The sequence below is a fragment of the Dermacentor silvarum genome, chromosome 7, assembly GCF_013339745.2.
Source record: "Dermacentor silvarum isolate Dsil-2018 chromosome 7, BIME_Dsil_1.4, whole genome shotgun sequence".
NCBI classification, from domain to species: domain Eukaryota; kingdom Metazoa; phylum Arthropoda; class Arachnida; order Ixodida; family Ixodidae; genus Dermacentor; species Dermacentor silvarum.
The window spans coordinates 34,914,010-34,941,268 of record NC_051160.1 but is presented as its reverse complement, the minus strand read 5'-3'; the positions used below and the strand labels follow the sequence as shown (position 1 = coordinate 34,941,268).

At 47.7% G+C, this 27,259-nt stretch overlaps 2 protein-coding genes across 3 annotated transcripts in view; one reads left to right on the top strand and one right to left on the bottom strand.

The window, feature by feature from the left end:
• LOC119457907 (beta-1,4-glucuronyltransferase 1) overlaps positions 1 to 27,259 on the bottom strand; it is a 414,428-nt gene that overhangs the window by 50,810 nt on the left and 336,359 nt on the right. The gene's annotated exons all lie outside the window — the stretch shown is intronic.
• LOC119457908 (muscle LIM protein 1) lies at positions 1,283 to 2,254 on the top strand. The gene has a single exon (XM_037719674.2). It carries the CDS (start codon positions 1,404 to 1,406, stop codon positions 1,725 to 1,727), a length of 324 nt encoding a protein of 107 aa, XP_037575602.1. The 5' UTR covers positions 1,283 to 1,403; the 3' UTR covers positions 1,728 to 2,254.

Here is a 27,259-nt window from a genome sequence, read left to right as displayed (position 1 = left end):
GCGGCCAGCCTTTGCCGGTAAACATTACGGTTACATAAGCTGCAGTTGCCGGGAAGCATGAGATGCAGCCGGGGTTATTTTAATGGTATCGCTTTCCACTCTTAAAAGCGAAACTAAAGCGTCGTCCGAATCTTTTCTTTTTTTTTTTTTTTTTTTTTTGCCGCGGGTTGTTTTCAGCAGTGCGTCTGGAATGTAGAAGCTATTAAGATATCGCAACCGTCAGTCATCGCATCATTACTACCGTCGCTAGGGCCATTACTGTTGAGGAAAAAGCAAATGTGTGGGCGAGATTTCCTTCCAAGGTGCAGGAGAAAGCCACATTCAAGGAACGCTTCCTTGACCGCGGTTAGATTCTCGAAGTTCTGGGATTTGTGGAGGGATCTCTCATCGCAATCTTCTGCCCTAAGAAGGTCAGCGCCGGCGAAACGAAAACACGCAGATAAGCTTAAACCACCAGTGGTCCACGTCCGAAGCTCACACCTATTAAACGTGCTTGCATTTTATACCGACCAGTATTTTTTTATCAAACTAGCAACACCTTTCAATTACTATATCGTCCCCAAAGTACAAACAAAAGCGATGACGTAAACTCCCGACCGGATCGCCACTCGCTGAATGGTCCCCCTCGCGCCGCGACCGTTCCACTCTTTCTCATAGTGACGTAACCCCGACGTAACAGCCAGAGCGATCCGCTTCCAAAGCGAACCGTCTCAGAATACGGTCCCAGGTAGTTGGGGGCGCGAGGCCGCGTGTGACACTACTGAACTTCAAGGAAACTGCGCTAAAAACGGGACGGTGACGAGAGAAGACGACGCTGACTAACAAACAATCTTCTTTCTTTCTTTTTCTCTTTGTATTGCGTGTCGACGTCAATTATATACAGAGAGAGAACCGTACAAAGAAAGAAAAAGAAAAAAGAGGAGAGAGAGAACTAAAAAGCAGAAGAAGGGGAAAAAAAGCAAGTCACCTACATTCCCCAAGCGCCCATATCGAACTACATTTTGGCGGCCCCCGCCGCGTTTTCGGCAAGTGCTTCTTTTCGGGGCGATCGTTGAACCGAAGACACGAAGAGGCCATCGGCGCGTCACGGCCGCTTCGAGGGGGAGTGCGGAACGCCGCGCCGTGCGCCAACCCTGAGTCAGACGAAGGGAGGGAAACTCGAGCTCGCCTCCTCGGCGACCCGGTGACGTCACGAGGCCGGGAAGGAGGACGAGGCCGGCGGCTGGCCCAACAGAGAGCCCTATATGTCGCGGGCGCGGCTTCGGCGTGCCGTGCGCCAAAGTGTTAGAAAACTGGAACGTCCGCCAGCGGTACCCAGCACACGCTAACCGGGTTCCCTGCAGCGAACTTGCTCCCCCGAGTGCGAGCCCCCGTCTCCCAGACCACCCACCCAGCTCTTCGAGATGCCTTTCACGCCCGCTGTCCAGCACGCCAAGTGCCCAAAGTGCGGCCGCTCGGTGTACGCCGCCGAGGAGATGCTGGCTGCCGGCGAAAAGTGGCACAGGACCTGCTTCGTGTGCGGACTCTGCCGCAAGCGGCTGGACAGCACCAACGTCGGGGAGCACGCCGGAGAGCTGTTCTGCAAGCAGTGCTACGGCCGGAAGTTCGGACCCAAGGGCTACGGCTTCGGCGCCGGCGCCGGATGCCTGACCATGGACAAGGGCGAGCACCTCGGAAACACCGAGTGCGCCATGAGCAACAAGCCGCACGATCCCGTCTACGGCTGAGTGGACGGTGGTTGCGACCGAGCGACGGAACCCAGTGATACACTTGTGGAGCTTTTTCTTTTGCTTTTGTTACTACATTGTCACGCATCTGACGACGATCGACGGTGTGCACGATGCACAAGGCTTCAAAGCTACAGCATCCGAAGAACGGGACTCTCAAGATATTGCCTGTCATTAAGCGAACAAGACAACAGAGAACTGCGTCAGGAAATAAAAATGTCGCCTTTTTTCCCTTCCTTTTTTCGGTTTCTGCCTGTGAAAGCATCGAGCATTTAGCAAAGCTGACACGTTGATAAATGAAGACACGCTGACGGCGTTGATGAATGCGGTGAAAATTGTGTTAACGTGACCATACACTATCGATACAGCACAACGAAATCGTGTACTTATCCATGTACGTGACATAGCATTGTTAACAATGATCTCTTATGTTCTTTTTTATTTTATTTTTTTTTCACTGATTGTCCGTCCTGTATTCCAGTACATATGTTGACGTCGACACGCAATAAAAGTTGGTTGTTACTCAGTGCCGTGTTTGTCTCCTCTCGTTTGCGTCCTGTCCTTAGCGCTGTTTCCTTCAAGCTCAGAGTATAGCGCTATACGATGGACCAATAAGGCGTTTTTGCAGGTTTTTTGTTTGATTGAATGATTCATTCATTCATTCATTCATTCATTCATTCATTCATTCAATCAATCAATCATTCATTGAATCAAGCAAGCTTAGCGCAATCAGATCACCTGATTGTTTGACTGGTTCTCAGCTACACTGATCAATCAGCTTGGTTTAACTTTTTTTTTTCTCTGTTTAATCTACATATTCCTTCATTAATACTGTGTGCTGGGCTAGTTGTAATGAAACCATTATATCTCTCTTTCCTCCCCCTCCCTTCTCAGGAAAAAGACAGAACAGACAAACAACGTAAAAGCCACGGACAAAGACAGCGATTGTGTCGTCATCGTCTAGGTATTTGTCCGCGCATTTTTTGTCATGTTTTTGTTTTTCGTTTTCACAATGCATTCGGATTCTAATCGAGAGCTGGTGCCGCAGTCGGAAGTCGCAATCACGTGCCGCCTCGCGCTCATGAGGCGACCACCACAGCCACCAAGCAATAGAGGTTGTTGTTGACCTCAGTGATTGTGGCGCATACCCACAGTGGGGGATTGGGCATGAATCAGATGGTTATATTCGGTGTATAAAAACAATGGAATTAACGATTTCAACACTGCAGCTTAGAAAGTAATATTTTGTGAGATGGGAAAAAAAACACAAAAGAACTCATAGGTAACAAAAGAAACAAATACTGCGGAGTGGATTTCTTTCTTCTTTTTATTTTTTGTCCAGTCGCCTTGCGAAGATACGCATCCATCTGTGTTTCCCGCCCGATTCCTATTCCCACGTTAAGCGGCGGCGTTGATTTCTGCCAACCTCATAATACTGTCATACGTCTCGAAGTTATTTTGCATTCGTCTGGCCCCTAGCGACCACCTTTTCTGCTTCACAGGTAATCGTTCCAAGCTTTCATAAACGAGTGAGCTGTTTTTCTAGATTCACATTCTTCCTTTTACTTATCCTTTCTTTACTTTCCATTTCTTTCTTTCTTTCTTTCTTTCTTTCTTTCTTTCTTTCTTTCTTTCTTTCTTTCTTTCTTTCTTTCTTTCTTTCTTTCTTTTCTGCAATGCCGCCACTTGGCGCCCGACTCACGCGCAACGGCCAGAACGTCGCGCTCCGCCATGTCTGCTGCGGCACTCATCACGCTTCGTGAACACACCGCTCAAATATGTGTTTCTTCTTTTTCTTTCTCTCTCTCTCTCTCTCTCTTTTTTTTTTACCTTGGCCTCGCAACCCGGTCGTCTTTGCCACACCACACAAAACCACTGCGGGAAAGCCGGATATCTTTTCTGCGGTCACGCGCGCCTGTCGTGGTGCAATGAACGAACTTAAGGCTTCTTGACAGCCATCACACTCTCTCTCCCTCTCCCTACTATACGTTTTCCTTCGCTGTATATTGCGCTTGCGGTTGCGTCAACTTCGTGCGTTATTAGACAGTTTTAGTTACACGTACGTGGAGACTTCCCGTATGCAAACGTGAACAGTCTGCGTACCTGCACGCCATCTGAAACGCTACACGTATGCGACGCACCACGTAGCTACATCTATTGGGAAATATGAACATGCGGTAGCCAATTCAATTCAAGATGAGTATTTCAGCGAAGCCAGTGACGTGCATTGATGCGTGCCGGTCATCGTCTCCGCAATGCCCGGAAGTGTGTTGTGCAAGCGTTATCTGCTGTCATCATTGACATGGAATGAAATAGATGACCAGTCATCCTGTCGCCGTGTTTCCATGCAAGCCATCTGCGCGCGCTCAGCACGCTATCGCTTGTTCGTGATCTCGCGAAACCCCCGCGCGAAGCTGTCTACGTGCGCAAGAAACGCACGCAAAAAATCGAATCTCACGTACGTCCGTGAGACCAGCGCGCGGCCGCTACGTTCTGCGCATGCGCACTGCTTACACGTAGAAGCTCTACGTACGCAAAGCCTCTACGTGCGTGTAACTAAAACTGTCTATTATTTTGCCTCCACGTGCATTTTTTTTTTCGTCTTCTTCTGACGCAGGCATCCTGGGTCTGTCGGTGAAGTATGTAGGACGAACGCTAATCGAGAGTGACGTCATCACGGGGAATCAGAGCGGGCGGGACAGGCTGAAAAAAAAAGCGAGTCATCATCGCCATCATCGTTAGCCTATTGTATGTGTGCTGCCAGGACGAAAGTTTCTCCCAGCAATTTCTACCAAGGTTTCGCGTCATGCGAGTGAATACCGGTACATAAAAACTTTAATTATCCTGGAGATTTCATTCGCATGATCCGAACTCCCTGCGACTAATTGTCCTATATACACGTACTCTGTCAAAAGGAAACTGTCAACAGCTAATAACCTAACTGCTGCTACTTAGTTGCAAGAAAACCACCATGATTATGACGATCATTGTCACATTCATCACAACCACTACCGTAGCTAGTCGTCATCTTACACCCGCCGGGGTGGCTCAGTCAGCTAAGGCGTTGCGCTGCTGAGCACGAGGTCGCGGGATGGAATCCCGGACCCGGCGGCCGCATTTCGATGGAGGCGAAATGCAAAAACGCCCGTTTGCTTGCGTTGTAGTGCACGTTAGAGAACCCCAGGTGGTCAAAATTCATCCGGAGCCCTCCACTACGGCGTGCTTCATAATCAGAACTGGTTTTGGCACATAAAACCCCGGAAAGAAGAAGAAGTAGTCGTCATCTTCAAGACAGTTACACTCACACAGCTATTAGCGACTACTACAAAGATGACGTTTGCGTTAAAATAAAGAGGTCGTCAAACATCAGTTCCATGACTGCGCGTTTTTTTTTTTTCTTAAAGAATTGCAGCTCCAAAAGCAATATTTCAAGTGCAGTGACATTCTGGAAAGTGGAGGCAGGGCTGGGCTGTAAAATAAGAAATTTGTTTTCGTTGGTCCAACAAATTTTAACATCCTTACTTGCTAATATCTACAAAAAGCGGATACTAATTACCAACAGGAAATACTATTGTTGTCTTTCTGTTTGTTGCGCTACATGTCGCTACCACTATTTTTAAATATTTCTTGCGCACAAGAATACGTATAAAGAAAACTCAGGCTACGTGAAATTACAACCGTGTTACACTCAACCGTCACATTCGGTTTTGACATCGCAATCCAGGGCAAGAAAAGCACACTGCCATGGGACGAAAAAATACATACATATTCGCGCTTGTTAAAGCTGGGTTTCAGTCTAACTAGGTGGAAAGTCAATGTATATTTGAAGAGATGTTCCGAGAGAACTAGCTCGCTTTGGCACGACCGTTCCAATATTCGGGGCTCCAGATGGAACGCAGACGGAACAGCACTTTGTGGTAGCTTTCTGTTTACACTTATACATCCTCCCCGTCTTGTGCCAAGGCGACAGCATTCCGATTGGAACGCTCACGTTATGAACGCTCGCTTAGTGAGCTTTCGGTGCCCGTCGAAGAGGTCACCAAAACTAACTTGAAGAGCTCTGCACTAAGATGTTTCTCAAATCTATCGTTGCGATTGATAAATAGCCCGATCACAGGTCACAAACACTCTAATTCAGCGCTCTCACTTACAGCGCCTTTCGAATCAATCAATCAGTAAGTCAATCAACCAATCAATCAATCAATCAATCAATGCTGCTTTTTTTCTGGTAACTTCCAGTGAGCCCTGCACTCAATTTCGCCGCGATCTGCTGCAAGCAATATTCAGTAACCGGCCGTTACTATTACTCAACGCAGACGCACACACAAAGAAAACATGGTAGCCGCTGAAAGGCGAGATTCGGATTCCGATAGCATTCATTGGATTCCAAAACGACCGCGGTTGGATCGAGAATTCGCCCATTCGAGGACGCTCACAATACAGGACGGGGGAACATTTCCCGACTAATGGCAGCGTTTTGCAGCGCGACGCGCATTTGGCAGCGCCATTCACCCCACCGTGGCGATCGAACAAGAGCAAACATGCCTCATTTGGCGAGCTCAACCAGAGAGAGGTGCTACGACTTGCGCCAGTACAATTCACCGAAAGAACAAAGGACCGCTTCCACGGGAACAAAAGGGAAGAGAAGGGGAGGTTATTGCTGCTAGGATGGCGAAAGGAACGTTCCACAATTATTTTTTTTCTCTCACCACATCCAGTTTCCCTTCCCGGCCCTCTTACAATCTTTATGTAAGTATACACAACGAGCCCAGTAATCAAGCGGCCACTCCGTGGTAATCACATCGCCACCATCGAAGGCGCATAGAGAGACATTCAGGAAATCAAACAGGAGACAGGGTCGGCTTTACGACGACTTTCCCGTAAAGGACATTTCTTAGATGTTGTATAGACTGCCACTAACCCCCTCCCCCCCCTCCGCCCCGCCCTTTCCCCCACTCCCGAAATGCTCGTTGCATTAAGGATTCCCCCCCCCCCCCCCCCTAATACCCCAATATCACCAGATACATGAGCGATCGCGGCCACAACTCTCATTCTATCAAATTGTGGACGGGTACGAAAAGAGGAGGATACAGAATGAAGCGAGACGTTTTTTCGCTCGCGCTGTTTGTAACTTTTTATTTACCACGAGTACACATAAACTAGCCCCAAACCCGACACTTTACCTAATTATTACAAGCCAGCGAAGGACGTCGGAAAATTCCCTGGCCAGCGTTGGCAGGCAGCCACTGTCGGAGGACGCTATTCTCGGCCCGTGGCCTGACACTGCAACTTCAATGCGGCCAACAAAAGCACTGTCACAGTTTGCGCACGACACGAAACTAGACGAGCGTCTCTAGTAGGGTCACCGTCTAATGCCTACATAAGAACTCACCCCTTATCTTATCATCATCCATCCATCCATCCCAGTACTTTCCCTCCCCATCCCTCTTCCCCAGCGCAGAGTAGCAGACTATAGAGCGCACTATCTTAGGTCAGACCTCTCTGCCTTTCTTATCAATAAAATCTCCCTTCTTCGTATAGGTCAGATAAATTTCGTCTTTCCAGGCCCGATATAATGCAGAAAGGCCACACGAACAAGATAACTTCACCACCCGCTATTCTTTCTAACGCGATAGCGTTAAGGGCCCCGTGTCGCAGAAAATCCGGCGCCGGCGTCGTTGGCGGAAATAATCATGCCGAACCACATCATCTCGAACCAACCCGAATCATCCCAAACCACCCCGACTGGTGTGGTTCGGGATGATGTGAAGAAAAATTGTGAACAAAAGGCGTTAGTGAACAAAAATTTAATTTCGCAAAATAAAATCCGTCAGAAAAATCGCAAAGTACGACTTACCCACAACCTACAGACGCGATAGGGTCGGATTGTAATTTGAATATACGAGAAAAAAAAAAGCCTGATAAGCGGTCAGGGATCAATCAATGCTATCGCGTTCCACTCTTAAAGGCGAAGCTTAAGCGCCCTCGCAGTATATTTTTTTTCTAGGCACCTGAATGAAGCGCGCTTCGCCTTGCCGACTCCCACGCGACGACCTTTCGGGAACACAATATAAACCGAGCTCCGGCGGGCCAATGAGCCGAAGGCGAAAGCTGACACCGCCGACCTCGCCCAAAGCACTACTATATATTCCCACGGCGCCCGGCATTGGAGCGCAACCACGCCCGGGCAGGCCCTCTCGATGATCAACACGTGCCGGCCTCTGCCCGTGGTTCCTCTTTTGTTGCTCCAATGGCGCGTCCTAGCGTCGGTGTCGTCCTTTTCTGCATTTAGCGTCGCGTTACGCTCGCGTTCATAAATGCGGCGCTATCCCTATCGGAGAACGTCCTCTGCCACCCATTGTTCTATCGCCGGGACGGACGTTCGCATTGTTCCTGCTGCCTCGTACAAAGAATCCCCCCCAAAAGCCGAGCAGCTAACAATGAAAGCGCAGGCGAAGAAGAAGCCCCGGTGTTTCAGACTCTCGTGCGCAGCTATGCTGTCCACTCGTATTACACTTCCCCCTCTCCCTCCCTCCCGCTACGCAACCTCTATCTTTTCATAATCCCCCCAATAGCCTTTGAGGCCGTTAGGTAGATTATTATTCATCGCCGTCTTTAGTGATAGAGAAGAGAAAGGAAAACGAGAAGCGACGCTATCGTAAGGTTATACAGCGGAACACACGAAAGACAAAAGAAAGGCAATGGCGTGGCAACAAGAACGCTGCTGGGGCCAAGGCTCGGTGTGCTTCGTTCCTGAATTCAGCGTTCCTGGCATCTCATTGTTCGGGAGAGAGACAGAGAACAAAAAGAAAACGAAAAGAGAAAGAAAGCACAGGAGGAGGAGTAAGGGTCAGAAAGTCACCAGAACACACACGGGAACGCACGCCAAGCAGCTCCTCCTCCCCCCCCGCCCCCTCCCCCATTGCTAAAATGCGGGACGCTCTTTCAAAAAATTTCCCTAGAGTCATGATCTGTGTGTACGCTCAGCGGCGCGCGTTACACCGTATTCCCTTTGTGGTGGGAGGCGCGCCGCCGCTATAACCAACGACACCGCGCGGTTCTGGCTCGAGATCCGAAGGCGAACCGAGAGGACATCAAAGAGCGAAAGCGCTACAAAAAATGAAAGCGACAAAGCGGAAAGAGCGCCCACTACTGAATGTTGATGACCCCCGGCGAACGGGCGAGCGACGGACTCAAGCCCGCGTACGACGCATTATCGCCGAGAGCGTCTTACGAACAGAGAGAGAAAGCCCGGTGGTGTTTGCGTGCGCGCGTTTTCTGATGTGCGTGGTGAATACCGAGACGTAGGGTTCGAGGTCGCGGTTAAGAAACGCTGCTCCTTACAGGGTAAGGGCTAAGAGAGGGTGCGGGCGGGATGGTCCGTTGGAGAGGCTGGTTCTCGTGGGACGTGTCGAAAGAGCGGCTCAAAGAGGGTAAAGGAGCGGCACACAAGGAGAGAGAAAAAAAATATAATGATGTAACCGCCCGCGCACGGGCGCAAGCGCTGCCGACACGGCATTAACTAGGGCTACGCCTCTCGATTTTGAAAGAGCGCTGAGCCTAGCGATGGCTGGTTAGTTACATCATAGAGACGAAACTACGCGTAGCCTTATGACGTGATCGACATTAAAGTGTATTCTAGAAGTTTGCGCAGCGCTTACAGTTGGATGAAAGACGAGGAAATTTACGCGGGCCAGGCGTCGACTCTAAACTGACTTTTATTCGGAAACACACAAAGGAAAGAAACCAAGCAGCTCACAATTAAAACACGTGACAAAAATACAGAACGTTTGAAGATTTATTAAGGCGAAAGCCTCATACGTCTCGTCGTTCAGTCGACCTTCAAAGTCCTTGAGCGAAAACGTGCCGACGACACGAAATGTACAAAAACTGTCATCATGAATGGTTCATACCCCCGTAAGCAAGCAAGATGGTTGACAAAGATGGATGACCGAGCGAATTAAGCAGATGTCTAAGTGAATTAGGAGGGATAACTAAGCGAATTAAGTGGGCGGCTCAGGCGAGTTAAAGGCAATAGAATTAAGATAGATGACTAAGCGATTTGAGAGGATGACTAGCGAATTAAGAGGATGACTAAGCGAATTGAGCGGACGATTAAGCGAATTATTAGGATGACTAAGCGAATTAGACTAATCAAATTAAGAGGATAAGTAAGCGAGTTACGGGGATGAGAAAGCGAACTAAGAGGGATGGCTAAGCGAAGTAAACTAAGCGAATTAAGGATGATGACTAAGTGAATTAATGGAATGAGTGCGCGAATTAAGAGGATGAGTAAGCGAAATAAGAGGGATGACTAAGCGAAGTAGACCAAGCGAATCAAGGGAGCTGTGTACGTCCTGTGTCCGTCTTTAATGCAACGGCACTTAGGCTTTCGCCATCAAATCGTCTGAGGGACAACATAAGAGATCCTGTGAATTCTTTTTTTTTTGTCAGGTTTTTGAACTACGTAGCTGTTAGTTTTCTTTCTTTGCGTTTACGAACAAACATCATTTGAGAGCCGGCGCTTGCCCCATGTAAATGTCCTTGTCCTTAGTTCAACTGTGAGCGCTGCACAAACTTCAACATTAACGCCTATCAACTCGCTCAGTTTTCCATCTTAACCACTATAGTCTTCGTCAAGACATCACCATCGATCATCATCGCAAAGACGTCGTCGCCGTCGCCCTATAGACAATCTGCATGTTTAAAATCAGAAAGGCAAAACAGGCAGGCGATTAGGTACCCACATTTTCTCTTTCTTCTTCTTTCAAGCCTTCGTGAATCTTTCAACAGTCTTCTCGAATCTTCACAAACAGTCCTTGCGAAGTACCTTTTGCGAACTTTGGCCAAGTCTGCTAACCAGGGGTGGATGAAAAATTGGAAATTTTGAATACGAGTCGAATAGTGCAAGTTGTTCGATTCGAGAATTAACTGTTCGAAACTGTCGAATATTCGTTCCTGTTCGAATGCAAGCGATAATAACACCTATCGGAGTTTACAGCGAGAGAGAGATCGATGCAAGTCAGGATTGTTCCGACTGGTGTTGCTGCGGGAAAGGCTAGGTTGTTGCGCAGGTGTACCAGTTTCTGAGCGAGCGCACGGTGTAGAATTAGTGCTCAGTGATTTCAAGTCATTCAATTAAATCCCAAACGTTTATGTGGTCTGTACGCGAATACGCACTTTGTCCTCATTTAAGCAGGCTCAGCATATTCAGATGTCCTCAAAATAATGTGTGATGCTGCTGTGCCATGCTTCTCTGCTTCAAGGAACACCACTGTTCTCTGGTGACGTTATTATTATTATTATTATTATTATTATTATTATTATTATTATTATTATTATTATTATTATTGTGTTTTATTATCATTATTATTATTGTCATGGTGCAGTGCAGGTAACCACAGGAGGTCATTTTTCCCTGTATGCTCCTAAGTTGACCAATTTTCTAGTTGCGAACGTCATTACATACGCGTTTATCAAATATTGTAACAAGTCCCGCGCAATGTTCACATTTCACTTTGTATAGATATGAAAAAAAAATATTCGAACGTCAATTTTCTTGAATATCCTTGAGCCGAATCCGACGCGGTGGCATAGCGGCTATTGTGTTGCGCGCGGGGTCGCGGGGTGAAATCCCGGCCGCGGTGGCCGCATTTCGATTTGGGGAGAGGAGGAGGAAAGTAGAAGGCAGGGAGGTTAACCAGAATAACGTCCGGTCGGCTACCCTACACCGGGGGAATGGGAAAGGGGCACACTAAGATGACAGGGATAGAGCGGAGGGAGGGAAAGAAGGAAATTAGCGGTGAGTGCGCTGACGCGTGTGGTATCATTGCTCTATAAAATAGCCAAGGACGTTCACACAAGCCCGTCGTCCTCAAGAAGCACAAAAGTGCCTTCACCGCTTTGTGGGCCGACGAGCGATGGTGGCGGTGTTCCTAGCAGCGGGAAAATGCAAAAAACGCAACTCCCCCGTGCATTGGGGGCACGTTAAAGATTAGTAAATGTCAAAATTAATACGGAGTCCACCCGCTGCGGCGTGCCTCAATATCAAATCGTGGTTTTGGCGCCTAATACCCCAGAATTCCATTCAATTCAATGCAATTCGAATATTATAGTGTTAGATTTCATCGCGAAAGTCCGCTATTCGAACACCCCCTGCTATTAACCTTATCTGTCAAGAAAACACCGGCCAGCAGAGTGTGTCAAACTTACTTTTATGTGTTTGTGTGCGTGTGTCTGTGTTTGTGTGTGTGTTTAGCGGGTGGGGGGGGGGGGGGGGAAGTGCGGGCACAGGTCTTTATGAAACGTGACGGCGGCGTCCCCACATATTTGTGGCCTCACGCTCTGCAGCCCCTCTAAACACGAACGCAACAGCACAAGGCCCCCTCTCAACCGTTGCCAGTCACCGCTATTTTGTGCGGGCCGGCTCTATACTATACCTACAAATGAGCTAGTGTTATCGATGCGCATCTAGCGTTTCGCCTTTCCGCGGAGCTTTCCCCTTCCCTTGGCACCTGTTTCTGTCATTCTATTACAGCACCGGTTATCCACTGAACGCATTACACCAAACGTCCAAAATCCCTTTTTACCACTCTCTCTGAACCTAGAATATATTAAATGTCAACTACAGTAAGAGCTATGCGCCCTTAGTGACATTGCAGTCGAGAATAAAAGGAAGCGTACTGGAAAGATATTTAGCTGTTTCGCCCGAAGTCCGAACCACTGAAAGCGACACCAATGTTTCGCATTGCGTCGGAGCTCCTGGGACGATGTCCCAAGAATACGCTGAGCCGGCAGGTTGGCAAGAAACAGCACGCCCTGCCACTTGTGATGCGTATAACTGAAACATCCCCTTAAAACTGCCAGGCGTCTTAGAACGCTAGTGCAATGGGCGGCGCCTCCAGTGGCATTGCAAGGGTCGCATCCTTCCACACAAAATTGTATCGGACAGTCTATAGAAAGTCCACTAACATTCGTCCGTACGGTTAACGAACGACTGTGTATAAAGAAATCTATGGACTTCTATAGACAAATTCGAGACACTGTGTATACTTAGTCTGATGAAGATACTTATGGTTTTACACTTTTCATCGAGTATAGTCCATAGAACGTCTAAAGACAAATTGTATAGACTGGTCTATAGCCAGTGTAATAACTCATTGTAAACAATTTTTACCGAATACCGTCTATTGAATATTTATATGCTAATATCTTTAGACTCTCTTATACTCTTTATAGACATCATCTCCCACTTTTCATAGACTACTGAGTAGACCTTGTTGCTGGGCGAGTTGGTTGAGATCTGAGGAATACATTTTTGCGCTAACAGGAAACAAGGACTTGGAAAGAAAAATTACCCGACCTATCGTTTCCTACTTTTCTTTCCAAGTCTTTGTTTCCTGTTAGCGCCACAATGTATTCCTCATTGACTATTATTTATTCAATTTTCATAGACAAACACAGAATGATTTGTAGACGGTCTATAGACTGCTTAAATCCATTTGTGTGAGGGCTGGGTGATGCTTGAGATGAGACCCAAGGAAAACTGTCGGCGTTTCAAGCGCGAAGCAGGATCGTTTCTTGGAATGTTGCTGACTCTCCCGCTCCGACCAGCGTACGCACACCATACAGCCAGCAGGAACTGTAGTCTTTGTGCGCGCAATGCCATTGCCAGCGGTGGGAAACGGAACGCTGCCCTGGCTCGGCTGCCGACTCGATTGAGCGGAGAACGAGAGAACGTCCCTTCGGCTTGGTCTTTCTTGCAGCCAAACGCACTGCTAGCGTGTGTCTCGTCTCTGGAACACCTTCCAAACGCAGGCCTGGCGCGCGGCTTCGCCACTGTTACAGCACGTGTCCGTATAAATAAAAATAGCACTAAGGTTAGGGATAGGGACTAAGATATGCAATGGTGAGGAAACGAAGTTCGCCATGCATTTCTCTACAGCAATGACCCACATATTTAAGGCGAAAGCCTTAGATCTCTATGTCTCGAGGTCGCGTTGTGAGGTACAGAATAGTCAAGTGACCCAAGAAGGCCAGAAGCGAACCAAATCATGTCGAGCCGTGTATAGGAGATGATTAATGATTAGCAAAGCTAATTAATTATAAATTAGTGATTGAATTGATGTGGAATAAGGTGGATCAGGGTGAATCAAGGTGGATTAGGGTGCATTAAGGTGGATTAAGGTGCATTATGGACGATTGAGGTGGATTAGCGTGGATTAAGGTCGATTAAGGCGAATTAGGGATTTTTATGGTGGATTAATTTCGATTAAGGTGGATGAAAGTGGATTAAAGTTGATTAGGGTGTATTAGGGAGGATTAAGGTGGATTAACGTGAATTACAGTAGGCTTTACAAGGCTTTCGCCTTTGCGTCTCTTAGGCAATAGTCAAGGACAACTGCAAAATTTTTTCCCGTCAAACACAGTTATAGTTTTAAAATAATACTTTAAAAGATTAAACCGATTTATTTTGCTGTATATAGTGTCCTTTTGCAGGCGCAAATTTGAGTCAGCTAGCGCAAGACAGGGGTAATTGAAAATCGGAAAAAACCCTGCAGTGGACATAAATATAGACTGATGGTGATGATGATGATGATAGTGTCCTACCATTTTGCTCCAAAGGCATACTCAACGACACTGTTTGCACCATCATGGCGCGTTCCTGCCACGAAGAATACAGCTCCAGGTCCACCAGTTGGGCCTCCCCTTTTTCTTCCGCACTTTTCTTTTGCACCCTCTCAGCGACGAAAAGATAGCAAAGGTAAATGCGTGTTTGATCGACTGCACCAAGGCCTAAGGGCATGCACCGTTTTCTTTCGCTTAAGTTTGCCGGCAAGTTTCCAAGAACAAAAGGAGACTCACGTCAAGACCACCTGGCACCCATGCGACGACTGTACCGCGCCGTCGCACTAAAAGCGTGCAGCATGACGGAAGCTAAAGCTCCATCCAACCCTGACGTGACTGAACGATCCCTAATAACTAAAATTTTAGACATATTATAGACATCTTCTATAGACACCTTGAAGACATCTTTAGTAGACAGACTATGGACGTACCGTCGTCTTTTCTTCACATTAGATTTCCCTTTGTCAAAACGTAACCGGTAGAGATTCTACAAAGTTATTCACCCATTAAGCGCTAGACCATTTAACCTAGAGCTTACGGCCAACCCAGTGGCAACTAAGAGATCCGTAAAAGCGATAAATTTAGACATGTGATAGAGATTTTAAATAGACACTCTGAATACCTACCCGGAAGGAAGCCTGTACACATTTTGTCGCCTGGCCATTACATTTCGTCTGTTTTCGTCAATATGTTATCTCTAAGAAATGTAGTGGACATAAGCCAATTTACCTGCTGAGGACCTGGGCTTTGTGTCAGGTGGAGAATATTTCAGTATCGCTCCAAGCATAAGCGTGGCGATCGGACACTCAATTTCACACTGTGTTCTGCTCAAGGTGTAAACTTGCAGAGACCGTCGAAATTACTTAGAGAAGATCATTAGCTGCGCCAGTGCTGATGTGCGTAGAGGCATCCAGAGCGCTAAAGGTCAACGCGCTCTTCCCTCACCCATCCGGCCACCTCTATCTAGTCAGCTCAGCAGAGATGCTAGATTAGCTTCATAACATTCGATATCTCCTACAGCAAGCAAGTGATCGTAAAATACAGATATTCTAAATGTGTCATATGCTTGACAAATTTGAAGAGTGTAAAATCAGTTGCGTAAGCGTCACTTTATTTATTTCATCCGGGTCAAAATGGCCATTTTCTGCAGACTGACAAATGAGCGCCGTCGGATCTACTGGGTATTCAATAGACCTGATTCGCTTCATGACTATGATTACAAGGGCGCGTGCTTTGCGAAGCAAAAACAATGCAGCATAAGCGCAGCAGTAAATTGGGCGCCATCCAGAGTCGAGCTATTACAGGCAGGGCTGCAGTGTAGCATAGATTTTCCTAGAAAAATTACTAGAGGAAGCTCTAGCGCGACTATCGTATAGCTACAACGGGAATGATGGTTCGTGCATGGATTTGTCTAATCTTCGCGCTTGTGGCTTGAAACGCTCTTTTGACGTTAATGATTACACTTTAGCTTTTCTTTTCCCCAAGCACTCATAGTGTTTTTAAACAGAGCAACGCAATTAGGTTCTGCACGTATCAGTAGTCATTCTGAACTGTGACATTTATAGCGCAATTGCTAGTTGAAAACGATGAACTCGCAAGTTCGCAAAGACGTTTGAAGTCAGGAAAACGAAGATTAGGCTAATACATAAACTGACCATATGTCCGGGGCCAGCTGAACAGCCATACGAGCTGAGCCCGTAGAAATTAGCCCTCAAGTTCCGTCTAGTAATTTTTGCAAGAAATTCTGCGCATAGTACAGCTTGCGCCACACTGCACAGAAATCGCGAGGTGCACAAGTGGGTGTGCCGGAAGCCTACATAAACTAGCAAATCAGACGCGAAAAAGCCCCAGGACAAATACGAAAGAAAGTTAAGAAAAAGAAAGAAAAGAGACCGGCCTGGAACAGCCGGAGCAAAGCTTTTTTTCTTTATTTTTTCTCGACCTGAGGCATAGGTTCATCTGTGCCAACCCAAAGTATGCATACAGTATACGCCTTTGCGGATTACTCTGCGTTACAGAGTAACTTCTTTCCATCGGTGAAGAAAGGCAAGATTTCTCTTTGCTCGGGCGGTCACTGCATTAAGATAAAAGGAAGCCGGTCTTACAGAGGCACCTGCTGTACTGAAGCGAATGAATATTGTAATCGTGTGCGTTTGCGATCACTTACACATTACCGCGCAGCCAACGGTATGCGCTTGGTAGTCTGTGCCTACGTGGCATTTCCGCCAATACTGTTCGTTGCACACATCCCTTGTTCTTCACCGTCCTTACCAATCCTAAAGTCGCACGGCAGGCGCAGTGAGTGAGTGAGTGAGTGAGTGAGTGAGTGAGTGAGTGAGTGAGTGAGTGAGTGAGTGAGTGAGTGAGTGAGTGAGTGGAGTGAGTGAGTGAGTGAGTGAGTGAGTGAGTGAGTGAGTGAGTGAGTGAGTGAGTGAGTGAGTGAGTGAGTGAGTGAGTGAGTGAGTGAGTGAGTGAGTGAGTGAGTGAGTGAGTGAGTGAGTGAGTGAGTGAGTGAGTGAGTGAGTGAGTGAGTGAGTGAGTGAGTGAGTGAGTGAGTGAGTGAGTGAGTGAGTGAGTGAGTGAGTGAGTGAGTGAGTGAGTGAGTGAGTGAGTGAGTGAGTGAGTGAGTGAGTGAGTGAGTGAGTGAGTGAGTGAGTGAGTGAGTGAGTGAGTGAGTGAGTGAGTGAGTGAGTGAGTGAGTGAGTGAGTGAGTGAGTGAGTGAGTGAGTGAGTGAGTGAGTGAGTGAGTGAGTGAGTGAGTGAGTGAGTGAGTGAGTGAGTGAGTGAGTGAGTGAGTGAGTGAGTGAGTGAGTGAGTGAGTGAGTGAGTGAGTGAGTGAGTGAGTGAGTGAGTGAGTGAGTGAGTGAGTGAGTGAGTGAGTGAGTGAGTGAGTGAGTGAGTGAGTGAGTGAGTGAGTGAGTGAGTGAGTGAGTGAGAGAGTGACATTGGGATGTTTGGATGTTTCAAAGCTACTACACGTTTTTCCTTCACAACATAAATTTGCTGATTTATCAACTCATTCATTCATTCCTCCATTGCGCTTGACGTCACGAAGCATCACTGGAGCTATGATAGACGTCGTAGTGGAGAGCGTCTGAATAATTTTGACCGCCTGGTGTTCCTCAACGAGCACTTCGCTGAATTTGTGTACTCTATTCAGGCGTTTTTCCATTCCACCACCACCGGAATGAGTACGCAGATGCCGGGAATACGTATAAGCCCACGACTCCATCGTCTTCAGCAAAAAGTCACATCCACTGAGGCGCCGCGCCATGTCCTTCAAGCGATGTGCGAACATAGAAGTCGTGAGGATTAAGAAAACGTCAAACCTTGACTTTTACTCATGTTGTTAACATGGTAATCTTAACGGTTTCGAGACGTCAATCTTTCTTATCAAGTTTTTTTTTTTCAGAAATAGACCGTATATGATCTCGTAGTCTTCAATTTTTAATCTCCTTTAAAACACTGTTTTATTTTTTTACACAGCCAGTTACTCGAGTTACTTCCCCTCAAAGCGAAGCCAGTGTAGATAAAGGAAAGTTCTAAGCAGGTAAACAATTATAAAAGTGAAGAACATACACGAGAACTAAACTTCCACGACTTCGCTTGCACCAAAGTGACACCGCCTTGTGCGGAGGAGACGGGCAGTTTTGACAGGACAGAAAAGAGAACCCAACGTCAGCCAAGAAAAAAAAAAAAAAAACTTCGACATGAGCCCAAAAATGAACGGAGGTACCAAGTCTGAAAACATAACCGGGCAAGAAAGTCCCGTCTCGCCCTAGCTCCAGGGGATGACCGATCGCGCCAAATGCGGAGTCAACTGCAGGGTTTGGCGCTCGAATTTCTTTCTCGCGAGCACTCCATCGTGGCGGGTAATTGCTCCTCGTCAGACAGTGGACCGCGGAGCTCTAAGCAGCTTAAAAAGAGCGCTCTCGCGAAGTTCCCGCCGTGTTAAGCCGGCGCACGTACTTGCGTCGGATGATCCGGCAAAGAAGGCCTCGACCGACTCTGGTCGATGCAGCTTCTTTTTTTTTTTTAACCGACCACTCTTCTTTATCCACCACAACCATATAGGTTTCTTTTTGTTTGTTTCTTCTTCATTTTCTTTTGCTAAACGCTATTGCAATTCGCCGTCGAAGAGAGAGAGAGACGAAGAGGGAAATGCATGATGGTTAACCTTGTGCGGTTGGCTACCCTACACTTGGGGAGGGGGAAGGTGAAAGAATAGATACAAAAAAAGCAAGAAAACGTTAATAATAAAGACGCCAGGTATTATAAAAACACTCGCAGAGGATAGTTCGCTAACAGTCACAAGTAGTCATACAGTCGATGTCATCTTCGAGAAGCACAGTAGCCATTTTGTGGCCCTGTGTGCCAAATACCGAGCGAACTGCCTTCCGCGTAGGACCGTGCGGCATTTGACTATACTTATGCTCACACACAATAACCGCCTGTTCACAATTTACGGATACCTTTGTGTACATTATGTACGCGCCTCTTAAGTTGTACATCCTTAATTATAGGCCAAACAGGATCGCAGGGAGGTGGGGACGAAGTGTCAACCGTTGCCGAAGAAGCTCTGTTCGCTGGAGCCTACGGTTCAACAAGAGAACTTGTCTTCGTCGGAGCTGCCATTGATTACGCAAACCATAAAACATGGTAGTGCCGTTAACTAGAGCGGTCACATGTCGCGTTAATACGCAGTCCGAAGCTAACTGGAGTAGCACCGGTTAAGCAGAGGAGTTAACTGACTCGCGTAGCTCAGTTTCCATGGCTTCTTCCTTGCACACCACAGCACAAAATGGGCAAAAAAAGAAAAAAGAAGTATTCGCGCCCACAAATGAGGACACCCAGACTAAAGGGCTAAGGAAGAGTCGCCTTTCTATATTCTCCTTTCCCAATTACAATAATGTTTTTTTCTTGCCACTTCCGGCACGATATGGGTACACTCAGCTATGGTTTTGTTCGTTTTGTTTTCCCCGATATTAAATTCCTACCTAATGAGACGAAGGCTCTCGTCGGATTCTCCTTTTCTATTTTTTTTTCTTCATTTTTCTTTCTTAAGGGAGCGAGTCCGACAATAATAAGCCAAATTCGGTGCCTGATTTATTATTGTGAGCGCATAGTGTTCGCAGAAGTGATTTGATTTCGGACCGAAATCACCCACGCTCAGGCGCACGTGTGCGAACACATAGACACACGCACGCACGCACTCACTCAATCAATCACTCACTCACTCTCTCTCTCTCTCTCACATACACACACACACACACAAACACGCGCACGCACGCGCACACACAAACGTTCGATCGAGTACGGCCGTAATTTGATTACCCAATTAAACGCGAGGTCAGCGCAGTCGTTTCGCGGCAAACTTGGACCAACAAAGGAGGCGAGGCTGAACGTACCAACTTCAGGCAAGGGCTCAGTCAGCGGCGAATCCCAGCCAAATCAACCCAAATCGGAGTGCAACGGAAGAGTACGGTCAGACTAAATAATTGGGGACGTCAGTGACACTTTCGTCAGTGTGGAGCAGAATCTCGCTACGAATATCCCGCTTCGCATTCGTTCCGCTCCACTGACGACATTAACGGGAATTGAAATGACGACATAGCCAGGACAATACCTCTGAAATGCGAGAAGTCGTACATAGCGCGGAAGGTGTGGGGGGGGGGGGGGGGGGGGGGACGTAGAGGGGGGTATTCACTTACTCATGTCTATGCATCCGTTCTGGCCCGTTCACGAGTACGCATGCAATCCGCTGTCTCATACCTATAGTTTCCATGACGCCGCGCATATGGTCTCCGTGGTTGGGTGTTTTACTTCCGAGAGCAAGTTATACTTGTTGTTACCTGTCCGCGCAGCAATTTCTGTGAAGCCTCTCGCGTGTCATATGTGCCTCCGATATGTGTAATGAGGCCAAATTTTACTTGCTGTGGTGAGTAGCTGTACCACACTGGTAACCTTAACGATCCTTCTGATAAAAGTCCGCTGAGCTTCAACAGACATGTTAGAGCTTTAATAGATCTGATCTCAGATCAGATCTACCATGAGTGAAACGTCACCGTGAGTGAAGTCATCACTCACAGCAGTGTTTTTCGTCGGAGATGGAGCAAAACATACCCAATAGAGGAAAAATAGATAGATAGATAGATAGATAGATAGATAGATAGATAGATAGATAGATAGATAGATAGATAGATAGATAGATAGATAGATAGATAGATAGATAGATAGATTTAAGCGGTCTCGAGAGGGAAATACAGGACCCACACAAAAAAAACACAAGAAAAAAAGCGTTTCCTGTTGCGAAATGTCACGAAAACAAGCTTTCAGTTCCGAATGAGCACTTACGTTGCAAGCGACTTGACGTCGGCCTCAGCCGTCATCAAACGCGCACAATTTGTGACATCAATTTCAAAAGAAGCGTTTCATGGGAAGCCGTTGAAACAACGAGCACGAAAAGTCACGTGACTCCGCTCTCGCGTGCCCTCCTCCCTCCCCCCGTTCCAAGTGGGCACGGGCCAAGAAGGCGCAGAGCGCACTGCTGCTGTGAAAAACAGAAACAGGCGCTGAAGTTTTTTCTTTTTTTTTTTAAGAGAAGAAAGAATAAAAAGAATAAGCAAATAAACGAAAAAAAGATGACTGCACCAACAGGCACCCGATAAAGAAGCGCAAACGAGGGATATACGCCAAGAACTCCGACGAAACTTCTCTTCTTTTTTTTCCAAGGCCTGGACAGCGTCAGAAATTAGCGGCGCCAGCTAATAACGCACGTATAACACGACTCCGGGAGAGAGGGCGGCTCAAAGCGTCGGAGTTGGAAACTTATTTTTGCTACCAGAACAGAATAACCATGGCAGAGAACGGAAGCGGCAGCAGCTACAGAGAGCATCGCCACGATCGTGCCATCGGCCGGGTCAGCGAACACGATCCCCGCAACTTATACAGGGCGAGGGAGGCAGAGAGATATTCAGTCTGTGCAATTAAGCGAATCATTGAGATACAGCGCGACCCGTCCAGGCCCGCCGTAACGCGCAAACGCGCTTCTCTTAATAAGCCGACCACTGCGACGGCACACGAATTAGAGAAGAGCACGGCGAGAAATTCAATTATACAATTAGGATCGCATCGAAAGACCGGCATGCAGGCACGGAAAATAAGGGGGGGGATTCGGTCGGCCGGGAACGCCGCCCACCGATGTAATCGATTCGCCGACTTCTGTGATACGCCGCGCGTACCGTTTCCAAGTTCTCTCAGGGCGGCGGGTTCAAAAGAAGGGAGCCGGTACCATCTTGAAAGCGCAGCGTTCTCGTTTCCTTTTCGAAGTCAGTGCGACTGTCGCGGACTAACGAAACGAGAAACAAGAAAATTGCGCAGTAGAGCACCTTTCGGGGGGAACATCTCGAGGGGAACATCTTGAGCTCATTCGATTGCCGAAGCAGATGTATATATATATATATATATATATATATATATATATATATATATATAGGCCACGCGCTAAGCGAACGAGCCCAAGTCACGCCGACACTACACGTATTGCCGAAAGCGGACAGAAAAGAACGCGTTCTAATTCGAATTCACGTCACAGTTCAATTGTCGACGCCTCTACAACGTTGCGCGAGCAGTCGGGTAGAGAAACATGAAAGGTTCTCACGCTGGTCGTCGGACAAGAGCGTTATGCTCGGGACGAGCAGGAGCTTCTCTCTCTCTCTTCTTTTGGTTCTGTTTTTGTTTCTGGCATTTCGCTTTCGTAAGGCATCCCCGCATAACGCGTGTCTAACAAGCGTGTCGTGAGGAACGTATACGCTTTGTATAGTATACGGAATAACTTTACTTCATACGTCACCCCTACAACTTGAGAACGTAAGGTTACGTCAAATATTTGCGCAGGCTTGTGCTGCTGCTCCGATGCGACGCGCCGTGTTTTTGGTCGAAAGCGCAAGATCCGCGCAGTGGCCGCTGGTCGCAGAAACGTGTCATTCCGCTGATTCGGCGGTAAAAATAGATTCAGACCTGCGACGCCTTCCACGTGGTAATTACATCACATGTTGCGACAGATCGAAGCAGGAGACTTCGTGTTACATAGAATTACCGGGGACGCATGGCTACGTCTTTCTTTTTTTCAAATTCTTTTTTTCGTGTGTGATCAGTGAAAAAGGAGTATCTCAATCCTTCGTAGCGTTGGCCACCTAGGCATGAATCAGGGTGTAGAATGGAAACAGCGCAAAGTGACTGCAGAATAAAGACAGACAAACACAGCCATTAGGTTGCGCACTCTTAGTTATAAACCATGTGCCACCTATTGCAACAGTAACCTCTGAGACCCGCAGCTCTGCGGCTTGGCAATTCGGGCCGAGTCTTTTTGCCACACGCAAGCTCAAAGTGGCGGCGTCTATGCAGGTATACTGACAGCTGTATATATTGGAGGCACCAAGTAAACGTAACTCAACCTGCTAAATCGCTGTCCAACCTAAGCTCAAACTTTGCGCACAGGTACCCTAGCGCACGATGTTTAGTTACCATGTTTGCGGGCATCACCAAGCAATTTCGACGGCGATAAATCATAAGTGCGCGTCGTCTTCGGCACCTCACTCAAAAAGCTTCGATTTCGCTGCAACCGGACTGTGGCGCCACCTATCCCTGTTACGACGAGCAGACAGTTACCTGTTCACTATAGCGGTCATAGATGGCACCAGCGCTCCGTGCTAGCGTAACAGACTGATTATGAGTGGCCACGCCTAATCTGGATTTCTTGTGGACAATACCCGCAATCCATGCCTAAAAACGGGGTTCATAAGTTAAACTCACTGCACAAAGCTACCCGCGTGCGAACTTTGAGCACGAAAGAGTCAGCGGTTTAGCACGAAGAGCCATGTTTACCCGGCGCTGATATTTATTCGACACTCAAACTCAGTATACGGGAGGCCACAGCGAGCAATACTGCAATGAGCGATGCTTTCGAATCCCTTAGAAGCTGGTGTTAAAATAATAGCTGCACGATTAGAGAAGCGAGCAGCGTGACGGTCTCCGCCGTGATAGGCTGCAGCTGTCACACTAAATGTACATAATGTGACAATTCCTTGATGCAGAACTGTGTATTCATACCAGTCTAATTACCAACACGTTCGTGAGAACATGTGTAATGGAACATTGCTGTGAAAACGTGCCATGCATATAGAGCTCAGTTCTTCGTGCGCCATCGAGATGCGACGCCGACAACGCCACCGGCGGTGCTCCTCATCGCACCAGCATTGTGAGACGCCTGGTAAGCTGCCAGCGCTGTTTCTGATACACGGCAACAGTTTGCCCTGCATATTGTTAGAACACCGTCGAAGGCACTTCAGCGCAAGGCTAAACATTTCCATCGTTTTCAATTCTCCACTCATCGGCTCGAAGCTGCCGATTCTAAAGCATAGGTCAGCTTTTTGTGCTAGGTCATTAGTGGTCGGATTTCCACCGCTGATACCAAGGCTTGCGTGCTGTCGTGGAGACTGATCGCGAAGAACAGCGCTCCCCTTCTCCATCTGTGGTGGCAGCGGGAGAGGAGGATGGCAGTAGTGTTGCACGCCAATGCTACTGGACACAACATATGATGAACACAATTTATATATATATATATATATATATATATATATATATATATATAGCCACGTTATACTACTACTACAGACATGATGTTTAACATGCATTTTGCTCTATCTAATTACGCAATGAAACAACAAACGCGACCTAAACATTCTGACTGCAACAAATGTACACCTAAAAGCCCATCATTGCTTTATCAAACGGACAGCTTTCTAGAAGCGTTCGGTTATTTGTCTGCATTGACAGATCAACGTCGATGGCTTCTGCAGTTTCTTTTTTATTTCTTAAGATGGCACAGCGAATCCGAATATAAATCTGAAATAACGGAAACAAACAGCAGCTGACGGCCACCAAGACTTGTACAACATATATACACAACCCGAGGTTCGAGTAAAGCTACTCTACGACTGCGACTCGCCAGGCAGCGCAGTCGGATAAACGCGCTCTGCTTTCCGCGTTTCAAAAGACCTCAACAGAAACTTGTCAACAACTGACGCACCCCTGGGGGCAAAAAGATGTTAAACGAAGTATTACGGCAGTTCTCAGGATCCGCTGTGATATCCTGCTCTCTCACATTTTTAGATGACACAGAAGCGATCGCAAACGTCCATACGGCGACGGAGCGACTGCAATCGAACAGAAGACGGAAGCGCTAATTCCCGAGCAGCCGACAAACGCAGCGGCAGACGGAGAAAAAACCCTACGTGAAGCAGACGACTCGCGATTGTTGTGCCAGCTACGGTAAAGGCCAATGCGAAAAATAAAGAACATAACAGAACAAAGCAGAACTAAAACAACGTAAGGACAGATCCCAAGAAATATTGATTATTCGAAAATTCCAGGGAAGTTCAGACGAGCGGGGACGTGTTCAGGGGGCCGGAATAACAAACGCTATATAGCAGACGGCCTCCCCTCACCCAAAGTTGGAGAAAAAAAAGGCCTCGGTCGACCAGAATAAACGCGAACACACACAAAATAATAATAATAATGACAACGCACAAGAATAACATAAGAACGTATGCAGAGGAACACAGAAGTCGAACTCAGGCATACAGCTACATGCACGAACACAGAGAGGTAGACGAACAGGGACACAACTGAGCCGGTAGCCAAACACTAAACGTAAAGACAGACAAACAAGCAGACGAAACCATACACACGAAAACAGAAGGAAGCCGTTTGCGCAAATTGCTAAGCGAGCAGACGAAAAGAAAGCCGAGATTCACGACGAACGCGTGCCACACGAAACAGCCGAATCGCAATAAACAGGAGCAAAATGGTACAACTAAGGAATATAGGTACCTATACAGGGAACAGGTGTGCAGGGAGCGTAGACGGAAACGGTTTCCGCACGGTTGGCTCAAAGACGCTCGGCGCGCATGCGCAGTGATAAAGGAAAGCACGGATAATAAACGGGAGCCGTCGACGACGGTATAAACCAAGGAATGTCAAGGAGATGCAATAGTGTCGAGAAAGAATAAGAAAGAAGGAAAAATGGAAAGAAAAACATAGAAAATGCTCAACGAGGACAGTTGCGCAGGTGTTGAGCAACGCGCGCTCCGAAACGAAAGACTTGAGGCTCGACTTGGCTAAAGTCTACCAGACTGGAAAACACGCTCGCTTCGGATGGAGCGCCTTCTTTCTCGCGGCCTCTCGTCTGCCTGCCTGCCTGCTTGACTGCAATAGCGCAGTCACGTGGCACCGGAAGCTCGCGATCACGCATCGCCGCCCAAAACAATAGGCATTCGTCTCCGGCTCGCTCGTTGGCTCGCTCGCCGGCTGCCTCTGGCTCGCGCTGCGCGTTGAAGTCAATCTCCTTTTGCGAGGCGAAGGAAGGAAGGAAGCGAGCAGCAATGCGAAAGCGGTCACTCATGCGCGAACGTTAGGCGACGTCTCTCAAAGCCCGATTTTTTTTTTCGGGCTGAGCGCTCGACGACGGAATGCTATAAGACGTTAAATTAAATCATACCATTTCGAGCACCAATACAATAATCTGGCTATATGAGAGACGCGGTATGGCGGGAAAGTGGCTCGGCACCAACCTTCTATACCTGCGGTTGTTAAACTTTCACCTAGAACTTATTACACGAGAATTTTTTTTTGTATATTCCTATCGTTATCCGACTGCCGGGAGCAAGAAGCGAACCCACGACCTCGTTCTCAGGAGTGGAACGGCACAGCCACTGAGCCACAGCCGCGGTCATGTTGAACTGAATATTAGGATGAAATAGTATAAATTTGGACCACCTGGGGCTGTTTAACGTGCACCTAAATCTAAGTACACGGGTGTTCTCGCATTTCGCCCCCATCGAAATGCGGCCGCCGAGGCCGGGATTCGATCTCGCGACCTCGTGCTCAGCAGCCCAACACCATAGCCACTGAGCAACCACGGCGGGTAATTAATTAATTAATAGGGAGCTGTAGCACACAAGTGTGGAGGCCCTGCACAATGAACAGGAGGGCAGTGAGCGCAGTGCTACATACTGCGCCACTAACACGGCAAAAATAAACGGCAACCTAAACAGCAGGCCGACGTCACGGGGTCACAGGGTTGGCCGAGCGTATGACGTCACTGCGACCTAGCATGCACAACCAAACTTGCTGCAGAGACCGAAATGTGGCTACAACTGTCATTACAGGCCTCGGCATCTCCGAACGGTGTCTGAACAGATGACAAAGCGAACATTCACGTCACCACACCGAAAGGTTGATGATGATGATGGGGTTTTACGTGCCAAAACCACACCGAAACGTTGAGCGACCGCTACAGAACACGAAAGAAACAAAATGGTGCAGAAACCATCGACGATATTTGTCGGTGAATAGAACGAACGAACGAACGAACGAACGAACGAACGAACGAACGAACGAACGAACGAACGAACGAACGAACGAACGAACGAACGGGCGAGCGAGCGAGCGAGCGAGGGAACGAACGAACGAGCGAACGAACGAACGAACGAGCGAGCGAGCGAGCGAGGGAACGAACGAACGAACGAACGAGCGAGCGAGCGAACGAACGAACGAACGAACGAACGAACGAACGAACGAACGAACGACGTTTTTCTTGCGAGTCTGACCATCGACGAATCACGAAAACAGGCGAAAGAGACAAAACACGAGGCAAATAAAGCTGTTCGCGTTAGAAGACGGGAGATAGCGTAGAAAAGGAAGCCGCCTTGCGCTGCAGGAACACAGCAAGACACGGCGCTGCGTGCGAGAGACGCCGAAGACGTTAAACTCCTCAACAGCGTTAACAAGCTCTCCGGAGAAAACAAGAAAGCCTCTTACGCTTTTTTATTTCCTGGAAGCTG